The 20,101-nt window shown below is 44.2% G+C and overlaps 1 protein-coding gene across 5 annotated transcripts in view; it reads left to right on the top strand.

Annotated features, from left to right (window-relative positions):
• The window catches only part of DYM (dymeclin), a 282,022-nt gene that overhangs the window by 52,171 nt on the left and 209,750 nt on the right, over positions 1 to 20,101 (top strand). For all 5 annotated transcript variants that reach the window (XM_061614422.1, XM_061614383.1, XM_061614393.1 and 2 more), the window contains 4 exons: positions 3,157 to 3,209; positions 5,056 to 5,149; positions 7,607 to 7,740; positions 13,817 to 13,889. In XM_061614422.1, coding sequence (XP_061470406.1) covers positions 3,157 to 3,209; positions 5,056 to 5,149; positions 7,607 to 7,740; positions 13,817 to 13,889 — 354 coding nt within the window. The remainder of the gene's footprint in view (positions 1 to 3,156; positions 3,210 to 5,055; positions 5,150 to 7,606; positions 7,741 to 13,816; positions 13,890 to 20,101) is intronic.

The raw sequence follows: 20,101 nt of genomic DNA, 5'->3' as shown, positions 1-20,101 counted from the left end.
GAAGGAAATAATTTTAAAGTTAGATGGAAGAGGATGCTACAGATAAATATTAGTGAGGATGAGCAGAATATTTTCTACCACTTTATATTTACTCTGTGTGTAAATATAAAAGAGATTATGTTAAATTGATATATTGCTGTATGTAACCCCACGGCGGTTAGCAAGTATTTATTCTAATATAAGTATCAGATGTTGGAAGTGTAGGGAAATTGAAGCAGATTATCTTCATGTTTGAGTTTGTGATAGTCAGAAATTATTGAGGGGAAATTATAAGAAAATATAGAAAATATGATCAGCTACTATATAATACTAAGTCCATAATACATTCTTTTAGGTTATTTAAAGTACAATTAGAACACTAGATTTTATTTGGAAACTTAATAACAGCAGCAAAAATGTTAATTGCCAGGAAATGGTGAACACTGATAATGCCCACTGAAAAAGAGTGGCTTAACAAAATAGGGTGTATTGCTATGATGTCCAGACTTAGAGAATGTGTATGGTTATTTGTATGTGAAACTTTTCGGTCTACCTATACTAGTGGTGTAGTGGCTAAGGTGTTGGACTACGACCTGGGAGACCAGGGTTCGAATCCCCACACAGCCATGAAGCTCACTGGGTGACCTTGGGCCAGTCACTGCCTCTTAGCCTCACACGGTGTCAATGGTAAACTCCCTCTGAATACCGCTTACCATGAAAACCCTATTCATAGGGTCACCATAAGTCGGAATCGACTTGAAGGCAGTCCATTTTTTTTAGTCCATACTAGTTATATAAATCAAATGTTTAATTTGGAATTGTTTTGGAGCTTTCTTGCAGCTGATGTAATTGTGATATAAGACATGATTCACTAGAAAAGATAATAATGCTGGGAAAAACAGAAGGGAGTAGAAAAAGAAGAAGTCCAAACAAGAGATGGATTGATTCCATAAAGGAAGCCACAGACCTGACCTTACAAGATCTGAACAGGGTGGTTCACGACAGATGCTACTGGAGGTCGCAGATTCATAGAGTCGCCATAAGTCGTAATTAACTTGAAGGCATATAACAACAACAAAAGACAATCTAACATAAATTTTATATTTATATTTCATTAGATTAGAATTAGTTAAAATAATTAAAGTTTTGCAAATATGATTTTATATTTTTAATAAATATTAAAGTGGTATTTAAAAAAATTAAAATGTAGATTTAAAAAAAATTAAAGTGTCGATATTTTTAAAGGGGTGAATGTAAAAGATGTAAGTACACATGCTGTTGGTTGGGGTTGTTCACCATGTGTGTCCACATCTTTTAAAGCCATATATTATACTTCTGTAATGTGGATTATTTCCTATGCAGAAAATGTTTCCCTTAAAAAAAAAAAAGGGACTCTAAGGCGACCATTCTCCACCGGCATATTTCCTTGTATTCCTTTTGTAGGCCTTTGATTATAAGCCTGTGGGCAGGCCCTGTCATGTTTTAATTTTTGTAGAGTGCCTAGGACTTAAGGAGCTGTATTTTTGCTGATATCATCATTTACTGCAAACTTGCATGTAAAAGTGCTAGGCACATAGAAGCAAGTTTTAGGAAAATGAGCCACGCTTTTTAGTCACACATACAGTAACATTTGTGTATTTAAATGCCTTCCAGATGGCCTTGGTCCTACAAGGCAGTGGGGACATCTGTTTAGAAAGTTAACATCCCAGTCTCATGATGAAACCCTGGGCATAGACCCAGGAGATATTTATGGATTGCGTGTTTGTCGTATCTTTTTTATGATGTTTATTTGTTTCCTGTTCTTGTAAGCTGCTGTGAGCATTATTTGGAAAGCGGCATCTGAATTTCAGCATGTGTTTTTAAATTGTTTTAAAAAAATTAAATTGTGTTTTTAAAATTATTTTGTGTTTTTAAATTTGTATATTTGTTTTTAATGTTTTTAATTGCTGTAAACTGCCCAAAGAGCTTTGGCTATGGGGCGGTATATAAATGTAATAGATAATAATAATAATAATAATCTAAATAACCTTAATGATGATAGAAGTGATCAACTCAATCATTTGATCAGGGTCACTGTTAGATTATATTGGAATGGACAAATCTGTGAGGGAAGAGGGAGAGAGATGGTAATGATGCAGCCATCATTTTTCCTCAAACATCTGTAGTTGCAAGTTAACCAGAGCTCAAGTTCGACTTCATTCATAGACTCACTGAGTGATACTGAATAAGTTGTTATTCATATCTTAAATTGTATATGCATGAACCACCTGTTGGACAAGTTAGGATTCAACCTTATGGTCACAATTGTGCTCACTTGTTACCTATACTAGTATCCTGCTGAACTATCTGTTCCACACTGCAGGTGCATGCATAGTACCCATCTTCCATGCAGTGTGTGGCTGCTAGAGAAGTTTCTGTTCACAGTTCAAGTGAGGCAATGGTGAGCCCCATCAGGTGTGGCCAGTACAATATGAGGAAAATGTGTGGAAAATTAGTGGAATGCACAGGGTCTTGATCATCTTCCTTAATTGGCACCCTAAGCATTTCCCCAGTACAGCAAGCTGCCCATTATTAGCTGCTTTCTACAGGAGGGGATGCCAATATATGCTGTGGTGTTATCACTGGGTAAATTATTGCAAAAACTGAACTTTGTAGCGCTTCTATTTAAGTTATTGTTTGTTTATTTGGCCACCCCTAAGTGTGAAAACCCTCCCAATACGGTTTTCAATAAAGTACAATACAATATGATAGACATGAAATCATCAATAAAAGCCAGCAATAATACTGTGCACCAGTATCCATCCCTGCCCCCAAATATCAAAATTAAGTACTTGACTACAGGCAAAACCAGCAGCAGAAGAATAAAAAACTCAGGAAAAAGTATTGAAGTGTTTCACTGAAATCAAAGACGTATTAGGGTGGTTTTAGCCTGCATTCTGCTGTACTCTGTTTCAGTAAGTTTTCTCATTGTGTGTTTATAGTTGGATTTTTATTTTCTCTTACTCTTGAGTTTTTAAGTGGAGGAGGTCTAAAATTGCAATGGATAAAAACAACATGTTTCATTATAACAGATATTAGTTGCTTTCTCTTTTTAATACTTTGTGATTGTGTCTTGTTAATGACTAGAATTTGCAAGGTCATTGTTGGCTCTAATACATTTCTTTCTTTTATCTTCAGTGCTGAGTTAAAGCTTCTGGAAGAAGCCGCTGTTTCAGTCTGCAAGGCTTTAGGTAGGAGGCTATTTTGATGTTCTCATTCATTTCCATGTTCTTTGTATTGTCAATGTTCGTAATAAATCGCACTGCTGTATATAAACCTTTGTATCTGGGGTGCATTTAATATCTCCCATCTGTGCTCTGTACATGGGTTGTTTAAAAGCCACTTTTCACTCACAAGGCTCTGTGTAGACATATTGTGCCCGCATGTGCTGTTTGAACATAACGTTTTCACAGGTTTTTGCTTTATTTTGCATGCTGTCACAGGAAGTGGCTTGGGTTCAGCTTTAATAAGTTGTAGTAGAACAGGTTGTTTTTCATTCTCTTTTTTGAAAAGGAATTTAAAGCATTTTTTTCAAAGGAGAATATCTGTAGAAAATAAAAGCAATGTGTTGTGATGCTGTGCATTTACTTACCTCTGTTCCATCCATAGCATGAGCCACCAGTGGGAGGGGTAGGAAAATGTACAACAACATGACATCACAGTACAGGTTTTTAGTATGTGTTATGGAGGGGGTAGGGACAAAAGTCAACTAAAAGATGCTGTTACCTCTTCATGGTCTCAGGGCAGTCTCGCATATGGATATGTAAATCTGGGCTGGAATTTTGGTGGGTGTCCCGCATCACTTCCATACGTTTGCCTTAGGGGTGTGGCTTTCATTTCCTGCTCAGTACAAATCTGAAAGCAGCTTTTTTCAAAGGCATCTCTTTATATCTTGTTCCATATAATCTAGTGGTTATCATCATATCTTGTGTCAATGAATTGCAAAAGTTAATTATTAGAGATGTCATCTGATTGACTAAGATTACTTTAATCACATGAGTTTTAATTTATTGCCTAACAAGGCAATCCTAAGAATGTCTACTTGGAAGTAAATACTATTGAATTCAGTGCGACTTACTTCTAGGTAAGTTGGGTTAGACCATGTTCTGAGTAAGCATGCATAGGACTGTACTGTAAATGTTGCAATCCTACTAATTATGCATTTGTGAAGAAACTTGCAATATATTGTATTATGAAAACTAAGGACTCTGAGTTGCAAAGAAGAGATAGCAATAAGAGTCCTTTTTAAGAGCAATAAAGGCCTTCTAGTACATCATTGTCCAAGTTCAAGACAAAGACAAAGAAGACAAAGAAAAGCCCTCTAGGGAATAACCCTTCAGTGTCAGAGCAAACACTTAAATATAGTTTATTTTTACCTTTTGAGCTCTGTAACCCAGGGGACACTTAGCCACTGAGCGAACACAGCTTCTCTTAGCCAAAGTCATAACTTGAAGGAGCCCTGGACTCCTTCTGGGAGGAAGGACGAGATGTAAATTAAATAAATAATAACAAATAAACAGTGATTGCTGTCTGATTAGGCCTCTGAATTCCCAAAGAGGCATTTACTGTGTGTGTTGGAACAGCCTGTGAATTGAAGATTTGAACAGTGATAAGGCAATAGATCTCTACCTTAATAGATATGGATGACACCGTAGTGCAGGATAGGGTGGAGTCTGGAAGAACCATCAGTTGCTAGATTTGTTTCTCTGCACTCATGCCACAAGGCAGGGCTTGCCACTGCAAATTGGAACTTGAGGCTCACTTCTTGTGGGAGGCTGCATTTGCAGTTTGGAAGTTCTGTCATGACTACGTTATGTGGGTGTCCAAAAAGGTTGCCTAAAAATCCTGTGTTGGCCACCTGATCAAATCATGGCAAATCTCCCCTACCCATCAGATACTGGAATTTATTCCTTTTGCAACTTGATTCTAATCACATTTGCTAGGAAGCAGGTACCACTGTGTTCAGTCAGGCTTATTCCTAGGTCACAGGCTTAATGTTTGAACCTGCAGTGTAACCTGTTCAATTCTTCCTTCTAGTGGAGAATAATCCTCGAACAGGAAATCTTACGGCGCTGATTAAAGTCTTCCTTTCTAGAACGAAAGAGTTAAAAATTTCAGCAGAATGTCAAAAGTAAGTGCAGCATGTTTGTGGGTTTTGTGTAAGTCAGCTTTGCTCCACCAGCCCTAGTGAACCCATGGTAAATTTTCTTGTACTTAACAGTCAGTAACGTGGCCAGCAAACTACTCACCCTTGGTGCATAGCTAACTGCAAGTCTGCTTTTGAGTATTTCTGATAAATAGTAACTCTGGTTACCTGTAAATATTTTAAACTGTGAGGCCTTGTGAACAGTAGGCCTGGCTAAATAAAGCAAATGCTATTCAGACCTGCCAAAATGTAAAACAAAGGAAGATAGATTGGTAGGAAGTTCTCCTATTTTTATCAATTTTTATCCATGAGCATGTAGAGCCATGGAATCTCCTAAAATTCCTTATGGGTAGCTTTTTCAAGAAGAAAAAAGTGTTGTGACAAATAAGGGATTTCCCCATCATTTAACTATTCACAGTTTGCTATTGTAGGTATGCTATATAGGTATCACACAGCTATACTGATCTGGAAGAATATGGAAGATGGGAGATGCAAAGAACAACATAGATTTCCAGTACAGATTGAGCCAGGGGGCAATTTCCTAATCAAGCTATGCTCAATCTGTGCTGGAAATAGCCTGGATAATCTCCCATTACTTTAGGGATTCTTGCCTCATGCTTACTGTGGCTTTATTACAAAATTTCACCAGAGTACATTGATTTATGACTCCGTATTTGTATGTCACTTTAAACCATAGTTAAACTAAACTATGGTTTAAATGTGAAAGTGAACTGTGCTGATGCACATTACTGAAATTATGGGCGTTTTGCTCTTCCTCCACTTCTCGTGCTGTTCTGCTGGGAAACAGTCCATGGCTTGGTTTAGTGTTATGTTTGAATCCAGACTTGTGGTTTGTTTCTCTCCAAACCATGAATGGTAAGCCAAGAACAAATGTTGGTTACTACTCATGGTTTGTTTGGAGAGAAACAAACAATGAGCCCAGATTTGCACATAATGCTAGATCAACATAGCTTAGCTCCTGGAAGCGCAGCAGCAGCAGGACTGGGGGAGGAGCAAAATGATCATGATTTCAGCAGCATACATGGGCATGCTGCACTCAAATGCAATGTGCAAACCAAGTCAATGAGTCTTGCCTTCTGTTTGGGCTCCCTTCAGCAGGTCACACTAACTAGTTTGCATTGCATCATAACATCAGTAGCTGAAAAGATCAGACAATAGTCTTGCGTTATGGAACTAGGCCATGGCACTCTCTTCTGTTTTTATTGGCTGCTGTCTGGCGCAGTCTGCTAGCAGGCCCCATGAAGTTGGGCAACACAGCATGGCTGCTGACATAATGATGGATTAGAAAGTAGGCTGATTGAATGATGCCCACCTGAGCTTTATGCAAGCTTCTTCCCTCAAATACTGCATGCATGTGATATCAGTAGGACCTGAGGTTACACCCAGGCAGTTATTTTCAGAGTTGTGAATGTGATCAACCCTGTGTCCTATCCACTGTCATCTGATACCTTATTGCTTGTAAAGCACCTTCCATGTTTCAAAAGTCTGGGGAAAAGATATAATGTTGGGAAGCAGCAGTGTCTTAACAGACTTTGCTGCTTGTTCTCAATTACACAACAAATATTTACTTACATAAGGTTGTATTAATCTCTGGTGTAATCCATATGCAGGGTAGTGCTGTCCCGTTTTTTGATGAGGGTGGGGAAGGGAGACAATAAAAATAGTGTCCAAATGCTTCTTTCCTAGATTTATAGCCTGTGATTCAAAATTCCTTGGAGCTTAGTGTTTAAAATAATGATTTAGCAATTATTTTATGTGTGTGTGTTTTTCATCTAAAATGTAGCAATCACTTCTAATGTTGTGCCACCAGCTGTCTGGTTTGCAAAATAAACATTTGTTTTTCAGCTTAAGTGATTATTTTAGGAGTATTTACACATCAGCCTGATGAAGCTTTGCAGTTAAACCTTAATTTATTTTAAATCCTGAGCATTATATCTAGAATTTACTAGATTAGGATAGGATAAAAAATGTGAAATTCAATTTCGCTTTTTTCTCCAACAAAGGGAATTTCTTTTGTGTTGCTAAAAGTGCTTTTTTCAGGCATTTGGTTATGCAACTGGTGTAGTGATTTTATTCTGGGTGGAAAGGAAGAAGTTCAAGGTACAGTCGTCCTTAGTCTGGTAGTTGAAGATATAGTTGGGACAGGAAAGACCTCTGAGACTGAACTCATGTTCTTTACAGTGGTGATTCTTAGTAACAATACTCTGTTATCCCTTATCAAATCCAAATTAAAGATGTGGGTAAATTACTTCCCTTTTTAATTGTGTATGCACTGTTTTTGGCTCACACAAGACCTTTGTTTAAATGCCTACAGGTGGCTACTGGACCACTTCTTGCCTTGTTGTAATGCACATCGAATTGCAATTCTTGATGTACATTTGATTGGTATATGTGCCATTGAATTGTCTGTTTCTCTTCTAGTCACCTCTTTATCTGGCAGGCTCACAATGCACTGTTTATTATTTGCTGCCTGCTCAAAGTGTTGATATGTCAGATGTCAGAAGAGGAGTTGCAACTTCATTTTACCCACGAGGAAAGAACACCAGGCTCTTATGGTAAATATTTAACAATTCTAAGGGAACAGAAGGCATTGTATATTTGCAGAAGACTTCTTTATTACTGTAAAATGCTGTCTGCTCTTAAAGTTCCCAGTTTTGTTTTTCACAATATGAGAGCAACACATCATGCTCTCAACATTTTGTCTACTTGCAACAGTGGAGCAAAATAAATAAAAATGTCAAGTTCTAGTAATGTGTAGGAATTACATGATGGCTGGGTGTCTCAAATCTCCCCCCCCCGCCTTGGTAGCATTTGACCTTCATTTCTTTCATGAGGGATAGCCATGTTAGTCTATTGCGGAATGGGAAACCTGCAGTCCTTCAGGTTTTCTTGGACTCCACACTCATCAACCCCAGCTAGGGATGATGAAAATTGTATTCCAGAAATATCTGGAGGGCCACAAGTTCCCTATCCTTGGCCTACAATCTGTACTTCTCTGTGTGTAAGAGACACATGGTATTTTTGTAATATTAGTTTTGTTTACAAATATGTAAGTAGAACATATTTGAAGCTAAAGTTCCTACAGCAGGCAACAAATCTACAGATCATGCATTGAATTCTCTGAGCAATTGTTTGAATCCCTGCATCAGTTCCCTCAATCATTCTGATCTGGGTTATCTCACAGCTCTCTGCTCCCCCCCCCCGCAATACTCACTGCAACTGTTTCTCTGCCCCACCCACTAGTTCTGATCATTGTCACATCCCAAAGGCAAAAGAAAGTTGGGCATTAAATAAAGCACTAACAGTCATTAAAGAATATTAATATTATTTTATCAAGACCTCGACTGCACATTAGCATGTCAGGCAACACCTTAGAGTTGGTCCCATTCTTGCTAATCAGGACAGCGAAATTTGTAGAAGTATATTGGTTGAAGAAAGTGGCATTTAATTGCTTTCTTTAACAGACAGCATGACATCTTTAACAAAGAAGGTGCTTGTGTGTGGTCTTTTGGTTTGGAGCAGGGAACCAGAAGCCCAGGAAATTGGAGTTCCTCCTTGGTGTGATCTCTGCTTCACTGTGATCTTCTGCCAGCTGATTGTTTCCTACTTTGGTTTACCCTCTATAAAACTGGGATATTTTCCTCATTTGGAATGTTGTGAGGCTTGGATAATGACGACACTTAAGGTTCCTTTGTGCCAGGACAAAAATCTAGGAACTCTTGGGTTCAAAAACTTTCTGTACAGATGTGTGCTCAAGAGTGTCATGGATGCAAATGACTGACATGTGCCTAAGTAAATGGAAAAGGGTTTTTTGTATCCTATGAAGCAGTCAAATGAAAGCAATTATGTTAATAAAGCCTTTGCTTAATGGCTGAATTTCAGAGAAAAACTTTGCGCTTCTTGTTTTTTCAAGTGTGCAGTGCTGATAGTAATTTTGTGAGGAAGTGCTAAATGGAAAATTTTTTTAATTGTGTCTCAGTTGGCCAGTTCTGCCCATTAGGGTCACTTAGCTTGGTAGTGTTTAACCTCTTGAAACCCAGGGCTTGCCTTTAACCCCAAACTGAAACACAGGGTCCGCTTTTAGTTTTGCCTTGTATATGTTGCTTCTCTCTCCCTGTTTTTCCTCTGTTCATCATTGTCTTTCACTTTCTTCCTTTATCTCACTCCATCTTTCTCCTTCTATTACAAAAGCTTAAGCAATGAAGACAACCAGATGGAAGTGTCAGTAATGCCACTGCCGCAACCCATCTTTGGTTGGGGCATGGTTGCCAGCTGAAAATCAATGAACTGATATACCTGCCAATGCAATTCAGTTCAGAAAACTTTCAGGGAAACACATTTTTATCTCAGGTGCCAAATTTTATTTCTTTTTTGTGCTCATCCTCTCATTTCTCTTGAGCTGTTGGTGATGAATAGGGAGACTTCTCTGCTACAAGTTGTAAATGTCAGAGGAGCTTCTCATGCAATCTTCCTGCTTCTCTAGATCTGTGGTTCTCAATCAGTGGGACTAATAATATGAAACCAGTGTACACCACAATCCAGTAACATTTTTCCTTCAGATATGTATGAGGAATTCAAAACAAAGCTGTAATATCTATATACCCTACTTTTAATGTTAACTTGATTTTATTATATTATTATTATTATATTATATTTATTAGTCTCCCATCTGGCTGGTTGACCAGCCACTCTGGGCGACGTACAAGATAAAATACATTGAACATTAAAAATTAAAATTTAAGAACCCAACAGTAAAACTTAACCCATTCCAAAGGCCTGCTGGAAAAGCCAAGTCTTCAAAGTCTGGCGGAAGCTCATCATAGAAGGGGCATGGCGGAGATCATTTGGGAGAGAGTTCCATAGGGTGGGGGCCACTATTGAAAAGGCCCTCCCTCTGGTCCTCACCAGCCTAGCTGTTTTAACCGGTGGGATCGAGAGAAGGTCTTCTGAGGCTGATCTTGTTGAGCGGCATCCCTGCCGATGCTGGAGGTGCTCCTTCAGATAGACTGGTCCAAAACCGTATAGGGATTTAAAGGTTAAAACCAACACCTTGAATTGGGCTCGGTAAGCAACCGGTATCCAGTGCAACTCCATTAACACTGGAGTGATATGGTCCTGCCGGCGGCTGCCTTTGATCAGACGAGCCGCTGCATTCTGTACCAGTTGCAACTTCCGGACCGTTTTCAAGGGTAACCCCACGTAGAGCGCATTACAGTAGTCTAGGCGAGAGGTGACCAGGGCATGTACTACTGGTGGGAGCAGATGGTTGGGAAGGTAGGGGCGCAGCCTCCGTATCAGATGGAGTTGATACAGCGCCGCCCGGCTCACAGCCGAAACCTGAGCCTCCATGGACAGCTGGGAATCAAGGATGACCCCCAGGCTGCGGACCTGGTCTTTTAGGGGCAAACAAACCCCATTAAGCACCAGGTCTATATCCCCCAACCTTCCCTTGTCTCCCACAAACAGTACCTTGGTTTTGTCTGGATTCAGTTTCAGCTTATTCCTCCCCATCCAGCCACCTACCGACTCCAGGTACTTGGACAGGGTTTCTACAGCCAACCTTGGTGAAGATTTAAATGAGAGCTAGAGCTGCGTGTCATCCGCATACTGATGACACTGCAGCCCAAATCTCCTGATGATCGCCCCCAGCAGCTTAATATAGATGTTAAACAACATCGGAGAGAGGATGGAACCCTGTGGCACCCCGCAAGTGACAGGCCAAGGGTCCGAAACCTCCTCCTCCAATGCTACTCTTTGGTACCTACCGGAGAGGAAGGAGTGGAACCACTGCAATACAGTGCCTCCCATGCCTAACCTCTCCAGGCGGTCCAAGAGGATAGCGTGGTCAACAGTATCAAAAGCCGCTGAGAGATCGAGAAGGACAAGGAAGGTGCCTTCGCCCCTATCCCATGCCCTCCTCATATCATCTACCAAGGCGACCAATGCTGTTTCAGTCCCATGTCCAGGCCTGAAACCTGATTGAAATGGATCCAGACAATCTGCTTCCTCCAAGTGCGCTTGCAACTGCTTTGCCACCACCCGCTCAATTGCCTTGCCTAAGAATGGCAAGTTTGAAACTGGGCGGAAGTTATTCAAATCTCGAGGGTCCAAGGAGGACTTTTTTAAGAGTGGTTTTATTATTGCCTCCTTGAGCGCTGATGGCATTACTCCCTGTTCAAGTGAAGCATTTACCACCAGCTTGATCCCCTCGCCCAGTTTATCTTTACAGCTCATAGTGAGCCATGATGGGCAAGGATCAAGTAAGCAGGTGGTTGGCTTTAAGGTTGAAAGCACCTTGTCCACTTCATCAGAAGGAAGAAGCTGGAACCTATCCCACACCACCAGAGCAGCACTGGTCACCTCTGGCTCACTCACTGTATCCACAGCGTACGGAATAGCACTTTTGATACGATCGATTTTCTCCGTGAAGTGCTTTGCAAATTTGTCACAGGTGACCTTATCATGTTCCATCAGTTCCGGAGCAACTGGACCGACCAGGCTCCGGACCACTTGGAACAGTCTCCTGGGACAGCACTCCGCAGATGCAATAGAGGCAGCATAAAACATTCTTTTTGCTGCCCTTATTGCCACATGATAGGTTGCTGCCGCAGCTCTAACATGTGTTCGATCGTCATCAGAGCGAGACTTCCGCCACCGGTGCTCTAGCCGTCTCACCTCCCGCCTCAGAATTCGCAACCATGAGGTAAACCACGGTGCCGTCTGAGTTCTATTCAGGGGGAGAGGGCATTTCGGAGCCACCCGGTCTAATGCTCCGGTGATTGCGGTATTCCAACCTCCACCAGGGCATCAGCCAAGTGGCTGTGTGCCAGCTCCAAATCCCCAAGCACGTTCAGGAATCCATCAGGATCCATCAAATGCCTGGGGTGGACCACCTTAATGGGTCCTCCACCCCCACGGAGGGTTTGTGGCATCGAAAGTCTACCTTCACCAAATAGTGGTCTGACCATGACAAGGGTATGATGGAAGTATTCCCAATTTTCAGATCACTTCCCTCCTCTCCCGAGACAAACACAAGATCAAGTGCATGCCCAGCTACATGGGTGGGCCCCATGGAAATAAGGTGCAGCTCCCAGGAAGCCATGGTTTCCAAGAAGTCTCGAGGTGCCCCAGTGAGAGTGGCCTCCGAATGCACATTGAAGTCCCCCAATACCAAAAGGTTTGGGGACTGCGCCTGTATATCCGAGACCACTTCTAGCACCTCGGCCAGGGAGTCCGTCATGCAGCGGGGTGGACGGTACACGAGCAGAATCCCTAAACTGCCCTTTGGGCCCAACCTCCAGTACATGCAATCTGCCACCCTGGTCTCACAGAGAGGAGGTCTTTCAATATTTCAATATTTAAGCCTGAAAAATTAAAGATAGATGAATACAGATGCTGTCATGGACAAGTTCTGTCTGGGGCACATCAGCCTTGATTCCCTATTTTGTAGAATAGGAATGAAAGTCACCTGCTTTGAGTGGTTTTAAAAGGCAAGACACAAAGGATTGCAGAGCACCTTTGTCTTCTTTATCCCTTAATTTCTTTTCTCCTCCCTCCCTTGTTCTTGCCTGTCTGTCTGTTCACCAGTTCCTTCCATGCTTTCACTGAGATTTCCATTGTGACTTACAATAATAATAATAATAATAATAATAATAATAATAATAATAATAATAATAACAGCTTTCAACACATACATCTCAAGGTGATGTACAATAAAACAGCTAAAAACAATGCAGAAAATATATTCTGTTTATATATTTATATACACACACACATAAAATACAAAGCAGACAGCCATGACAGAGATCCATTCGCCAGTTGGGAAAGCCTTTCAGAACACATGTGTCTTCATTTGTTCCTGGAAAGTGCAGATAGTCGGTGCTTGTCGTTTCTTGTCAGGAATACTATTCCACAGAACAGGCAGCCATGCTCTGATATTCTAACCATCTTCCAGAGACGCTGGGGCTGATGTGGTTATAGTTTTTCTACAGTAATAATTGAGAAAATTTGAAGGCTCAACTTAATTTTAAGAGAATAAAACCTCTCCCCTCCCCACTCCAAGATTTTGACATCATGTTCTTGAACAGACTTTTTTTAAAAATAACGTCAGACTGCCCACACAGGTAGGGTGGTTTGAACTTCAGTAAATTGGCATCTGGATGAATTTTCTGTTGGCTATCATAGAGCCAGCAGTTGCCCTCACAAACAAGGTAGAAAAGGGTTAAGCCACTCTTGGGCAGAGCCAGGGAGATAACGAGACTCAGGTTACTGCTATCAGGCAGCTGTAACCACTAATGAGCCCAAGGCCCTATAAATCCAGCAGGAGGGAATGTGTTGAGTGTGGGGGGAAAGTTGGATGGAGTTAACAGTGAGCTACGTATAGCGAGACTGTATGCTGTCGGGGACTGATGCTGCTGCCGTGTATCCTGTATTCTGTAACCAGTATGCTGTATGCTGAACGCACAAGTAAAGTATTCTTGCACATAGACTGCTGTATATTATTGCTACCTCCCTCTGTGTCTTACACGACTACATTTTCGCCAGCTTCCAACATTTTCTCTTGGAAGGAGGGAAAGCAGATTGCTAGTATGAAAACATCCAGTAATGGTATTGTTCTTTGTTTTCTTTCAGGATCAGAGTGCGAAGACCTTATGGAAGAGTTACTGTGCTGCCTCATTCAGCTAATTGTTGAGATTCCTCTTTTGTAAGTAAACTTGATGATAAAGATTATAGCATGTCTGTTTCAGTTGCCTTCTGAGAAGATACATAGTCCTGCTAAAATGCTGTAGTTGGCTGTTTGCCAATTTTATAATAGTTTAATAATAGTGTAACAAATAACAGGTAATAATTTCTATTAGACCGATGTTTGAAATGTCAGGAGCAATTTTTGAGTATTGGTGAAGGTGTTCAAAAGAATAGGCATTACAATAGGTCAGTGTTAGCCAGCGTGTCCCCCTGCCCCAGTATTGTGGATTGTAACTTGCTGACCATAGTCAGCTGCCTTGGATGAGACTGATTTTCCTTAGGTAGTCCGACATCACGTGGGATATAGCGCCATCTAGCGTCCGAAGGCAAGAATGGATCGAAGTCAAGACCTGGGGCATCGAGCCCCTCCCACTCCAGTTCATTCTTGCCTTCCTTCGTTCGAGGCTTTTGGATCTTCTACTGTAGCTAAGTTTGAGCGTGTGGGACTGTCAAAATTCTTCTTGTTTCTTTTCTCCCTCAACCTCTTTTTATATTGTCTGAGACCTTATTTTGGGGGGGGGATTTTTATTTTTACCTCACTTTGTTTCCCCCTTTTGGTCCATTTGCTGAGGAATCCGACGGCTGCTGTTTTCGCTTTTGGCTCCTGTCTCCCAGAGACGAGCCTGCCTTGAGAGCCGCGGCTGCGGCTCTCTTTTCAGCCAGTGTTTTAGTATTTTTTCCTCTTTGACGGAATCCGGCAGCTGCTGTTTTCCCTTTTGGCTCCCATCTCCAAGAGACGAGCCTACCCTGAGAGCCGCGGCTGCGGCTCTCTTTTCGGCCAGTGTTTTAGTATTTTTTCCTTTTCGACGTCTCCCCACCGTAGGTGACGTCTGATTTTATTGGGCTCCCCTCTCTTTTGGGACGAGCCCTGAGAGCTGCGGCTGCGGCTCTCTCGTCAGCCCTTGCCCTGCCTTGCCACCGCCTCCTCCAGGCGGCGGCTGTTTTTTCTCGCTTTTTACCTCGCCGGGAGCCGCAGCTGCGGCTCCTTTCATAACTGCTTTTTCGGCGGCGGCTGCTTGGGTCTGCGGCGAAAGGCTGTTGCCTTTTTTGCCTGATTTTTGCCTAGAGCTTTCACTCGTTTCGTCGGGAGCCGCAGCTGCAGCTCCTTTAACTTCTGCTTTTTTGGCGGGGGCTGCTATTGGGCTGAAGTGATAGGCGGCGGCCTCCCTCGGCAAGGGGCGGTTGGAGCTCGCCTTTGCGGCTCCTCTGTTAGCCTCTTTCTGCCTTGAGGCTCTTCAGGTGGCCGTGGGAGGAATCCCCCCCCAGCTTTTTAAAAAAGCGTCATCGTTTATATGCTGTGCTTGGAGCTCACCCTTGCTCCTCCCCTATCTGTCTGCCTGACTACTGCCGCGGCCGTTACAGGCCTTCTAAAGCACCAGGAACCCTTGCCTGCCCACCATTGTGCCTTCTTCCCGGCCGCCATTTTGATTGAAATTCCCGCCCTTTTTCACGGGCGCCATTTTGATCTGCCCATTTTTCCCGCCCTTTCTGTTCTCCTTCATTTGTTTGTACAGTTATTTAGTCAGGCTATCCAAGTGCCTGTAGGACTTATTTTTACAAGTGCCTCTGTACAGCAGCTACATATTCGGACTGCACCTTGAAATTATCTGCGCCGCAGCTGCATATTGGAACTGTATGCCACACCGCACCCCCCACCTCTGTGCGTGTGTTGGTGATAGTACTCCGCCACACCGCACCCACCACCTCTGTGCGTGTGTTGGTGTTATATATACCGCGTGTTGGTGAGAATCCCTTGCCACACTGCACCCCCCACCTCTGTGCATGTGTTGGTATAGCATTGCTGGGCGCTCAGAATGGCGGATCAACACTCAGATGCACATTCAGCAGTGGCTAAGAGACCCTGCAAGTCCTCGCATCATAAGTCTGCAAATCAAAAACTGCCCAGGCTGCACTCCAAGGCCGTGGCTAAAACTAAACACCTGTCTCGCCACAGTGCCACCAAAAACACACGTTACATTTCTGTGCCACATTCTCAAGCTGCTAACCAAGAGCACTTGACAGCACTCTTTCACTCTCCAGCTGGGTCATCTGAGGATGACTTCGAGGGTTTTCCTGACCAGCCTGGGGTCTGCCACTCACAATCTAGCCTGCTGCTCCAGCCCAGTGAGCCCACTGTTGCTGTTCCTCCACAAGCACAACCGCCTGCTGGTCCGCTATCAGGGCAACTACCTGCCTCTGTACCAGGACTGCAGTTGTCTCCTGAATTCCTGATGCAGTTGAAAGATATACTAAGCCTCTTCTCAGATCAGTCGAGAGTCCAGACAGCTCCATTGATTCAGCACAGCGAACAGCACCTTTCCTGTGCCCCAGCCCCATGTGGCTGTTCTTATGTGGTACCGCTCCCCTCGCCCAACCCATTTGCCGTTGCTAGAGGCAGGATTGGAGATGACATCCCTGGGTTGAGGACCCAGATTATTCTCTTCAAGCCGAAGGGGATGAGTGGAGTGACGAGGCAGACTTTGAGGAGGACACCTCATATCGCCTATTTGATGCAGCCGACTTTCTTCCACTATCTCGCAGAGCTTTGGGCACATTGGGCCTTCAAACTACACAGCCCGAATCTACCACTCTCCCCATGAAAGGGGCTAAAGTCCTTAAGTCTCCAAAATCTTTGGATCATTACCTTCCTGTGCCGGACCCCATTGGCAAGCTGGCCAAGGAAGAGCTGGATCATCCTCTGCAGGCACGCCGCTTTTCCATTATGGCCAAAAGTCTCTATGCACTGGACCCGGACTTAATGAATCGCTTGCTTGTTCCAGGCATCGATGAGCCAGTCTCCAGTTTAGTTTCGCGCTCGCTCCTTCCAAAGCAAGGGGAATCACAACTAAAGGACCCCTTTGAACACCGCATGGACTACGCCTTGCGTAAAAATCACAAGGCTACTGCCTTTACTATTTACAGGCGTCTGCTTCAGCTTCCATATTTTCAAGAGCGGCTGTGATGTGGCTAGACGAACTCTTGGATAATCCCGAACCAGACCCTGTCAAGCTCCGCAAGGGCCTGGTAAAATTACACAAGACAGCAGCCTTCATAGCCGACGCCACACTGGATGCCACCCAGCTGGGCGTGCGAGCTTTAGCCTCACAGGTGGTAGCTTGGCGTACCCTTTGGCTCAGGCACTGGGACGCTGATTCTACGGCCAAGGGCAACTTGTCTAGAGCACCCTTTTCTGGGTCTTTACTCTTCGGAGACGAAGCCCTCAAGGTGGTCTTGGTAGACCCTAAAGACAGCCGAAGGCCAGTATTGGCCACTTCTAAGAGAGAGGATCGTAGGGCTTTCAGACATTTCACCCCATATCGCTCCTTTCAGCCCTTTTGAGGAGCACGGCCTGCAGGGCGAGGCCGCGACTTTTGATCTTCTGGTTTCCGCTCCTTCAGGGGATCCTGGAACAGGCAACATTTCCAAGCCAGAGCACAGAACAGGGGAAGTCAAGGGGCCTCAACTTCAACTTATGGCAGTGGAGCTCGTCAGTGAAGACAATACTGACGCTTTCCCTGTGGTGGGCAGATTGCTAATGTTTGCAAGTCACTGGTTATGTCTGACACGGGTTGCTTGGGTCAGAGATCTATTCCTCCATGGTTACGAATTTTGGCTGATCCCTCCAGACAGGTTCATTCCATCCACTCTACCCAGAGTTCGAGACAGGTGCCGGATCATGCGGGAAGCCATAACCCATCTTCTCGACATAGCTGCAATAGAACCTGTACCACCGGAGGAGAGAGCACAAGGGGTTTGCAGTTCCCAAGCGAGATCAGTCATGGAGGGCGGTACTAGATCTCAAATTTGTTAACCGTTTCGTGAAATACCGACGGTTCAAGATGGAGTCCCTGGCGTCAATTGTAGAGGCGCTACACGAAGGGGATTTTCTGGCTTCCATAGATCTCAAAGAAGCTTACCTTCATGTGCCCATCTGTCCAACCCACAGACGTTTCCTGCGATTTGCCTTCGGCCCCCATCACTTCCAATATCGAGCAATGCCTTTCGGTCTCTCGTCGGCCCTGCGAGTATTCACCAAAGTGCTGCTAACCCTGGTGGCTTATCTCTGCCTCCAGGGAGTCCACATTTATCCTTACTTGGACGATCTGTTAATTCGAGCGAGTTCCAGAGATTTGGCCCTCTTTCATGTCCACTCTGCTCTTACAGCTCTACGCACCCATGGTTGGCTGGTCAACTACGACAAAAGTCAACTACTACCAACTCAGAGATTACAACATTTGGGTACAATTCTAGACACCACGCAGGCCATGGTCTTTTTGTCACCAGATCGCATTACGGCCATCACACAGATGGCTCTACACCTCGCATGTCGTTCGAGGGTGGACTTAATGCTTCTGGCAAGGGCACTGGGAATGTTTGTCTCGACCATTCACATTGTGCCATGGACTCGGCATCACCCTCGACCCTTACAGTGGGCCTTACTCCCTTTCCAACAGGACATTGCCACGTCCAACCACCGTACGGTCCACCTGCACCCATCTCTGCAGACCTCTTTCCATTGGTGGGCTACGTCCAAAAATCTCAGACTGGGAACCCCGTTCTGAGAACCAGACAGGACCATACTCACCACAGATGCCAGTCTGTCCGGATGGGGGGCCCATTGCAATTCCCAGTATGTTCAGGGAGTGTGGTCCAACACGGAAGCAAGTCACAATATCAACTGGCTGGAACTAAGAGCGGTCCATCTGGCTCTTCGGCATTTTCAACCCTTGTTCCTTCTGGACCACGTATTGATTTGCACGGACAATACTTGTGTGAAATCACATCTGAACAGACAAGGGGGCACCAGGTCACAGTGCCTCCAGGCGGAAGCGTCTCAACTCTTCCAATGGGCCGAAATACATCTACTTTCACTGAGAGCAGAACATCTCTGAGGTGTTTTAAATGTTGCGGCCGACTGGCTCAGCCTTCTCCAATGACGGTTCGGCATCCTCTCTGTGGATCTGTTTGCATCCAGTCACAATTACCAGCTCCCTCGCTACTTCTCCAGGTATCTGGACAACGACGTGAAATCGACGGATGCACTGTTGACTCAGTGGCCAGCAGGCCTCCTATATGCTTTTCCCCCGATACCGCTATTGGACAGGACCATCAGGTCAGGAAGCTGCAACGCGAAAGGGCCCATCTGATCCTGATAGCACCGTACTGGCCTCGTTGGCCGTGGTTCTCCGACCTGCTCTCCCTTTCAGTGACGGAGTCTTGGAGGTTGCCACTCAGACCAGATCTTCTATCTCAGGGCCCGATTTGGCATCTGGATCCCGAATGGCTCAATCTGACAGCGTGGCATTTGAACGCGGACATTTGATTCATTCGGGACTGTCTAAGGAAGTTGTGGACACAATTCTCGCGTCTCGAAAGCAGTCGACCTCTCGGGTCTACCAGAGCACCTGGTCTACCTTCGCTAGTTGGTGTGACTCTCAAAACGTTCTACCATCTCAGGCCAAGGTTCAACATCTACTGCAATTTTTACATAGAGGCCTGAAGATGGGACTGAAACCTAACACCTTACACCGCCACGCCGCCACAATTTCATCTATTCTCTCCATCACGTCTCCTACTATTCCTATGGGTTCACACCCACTGGTCAAACATTTTTTGAAGGGGGCCGTCCTGCTGTCGCCAGCAGTTTGTCATCGCTTTCCTTCATGGAGTTTATCGAAGGTCCTGCAAGCCCTGCAGCGCCCTCCTTTTGAGCCCCTTCGATCTGTGCCTTTACGTCTTTTGGCCTTCAAAGTCCTGTTCCTCATGGCGATCACCTCGGCGAGAAGAATCTCAAAGTTGGGGGCACTGTCCTCGGCCCGCCATCTCTGTATTTTCCATAAGGACTCAGTGGTACTACGTCTAGATCCTTCCTTCCGTCCCAAGGTCATTTCGGCGTTCCACTGTAACCAAGACATTGTTTTGCCTTCGTTCTGTCCGGATCCTGTTCATCCACTCGAAAAGGTCTGGCACTCGCTAGATGTCCGGAGGGCCCTCAAGACATACCTGTCTCGCACCCAGGACATACGGTCAACGGATTCCTTATTTGTATCCTTTCACCCGTGTACTCTGGGGCAAAAGGTGTCTAGCTCTACGTTATCTTGTTGGTTGCGTGCCTGTATTGCATTGGCATATGAGTCCCTTCAGCTGCCAGTGCCTCGTAACATAACGGCA

This window comes from Rhineura floridana, chromosome 1, assembly GCF_030035675.1.
Source record: "Rhineura floridana isolate rRhiFlo1 chromosome 1, rRhiFlo1.hap2, whole genome shotgun sequence".
Lineage (NCBI taxonomy): Eukaryota > Metazoa > Chordata > Lepidosauria > Squamata > Rhineuridae > Rhineura > Rhineura floridana.
This window is presented reverse-complemented; position numbering and strand designations above follow the sequence as displayed.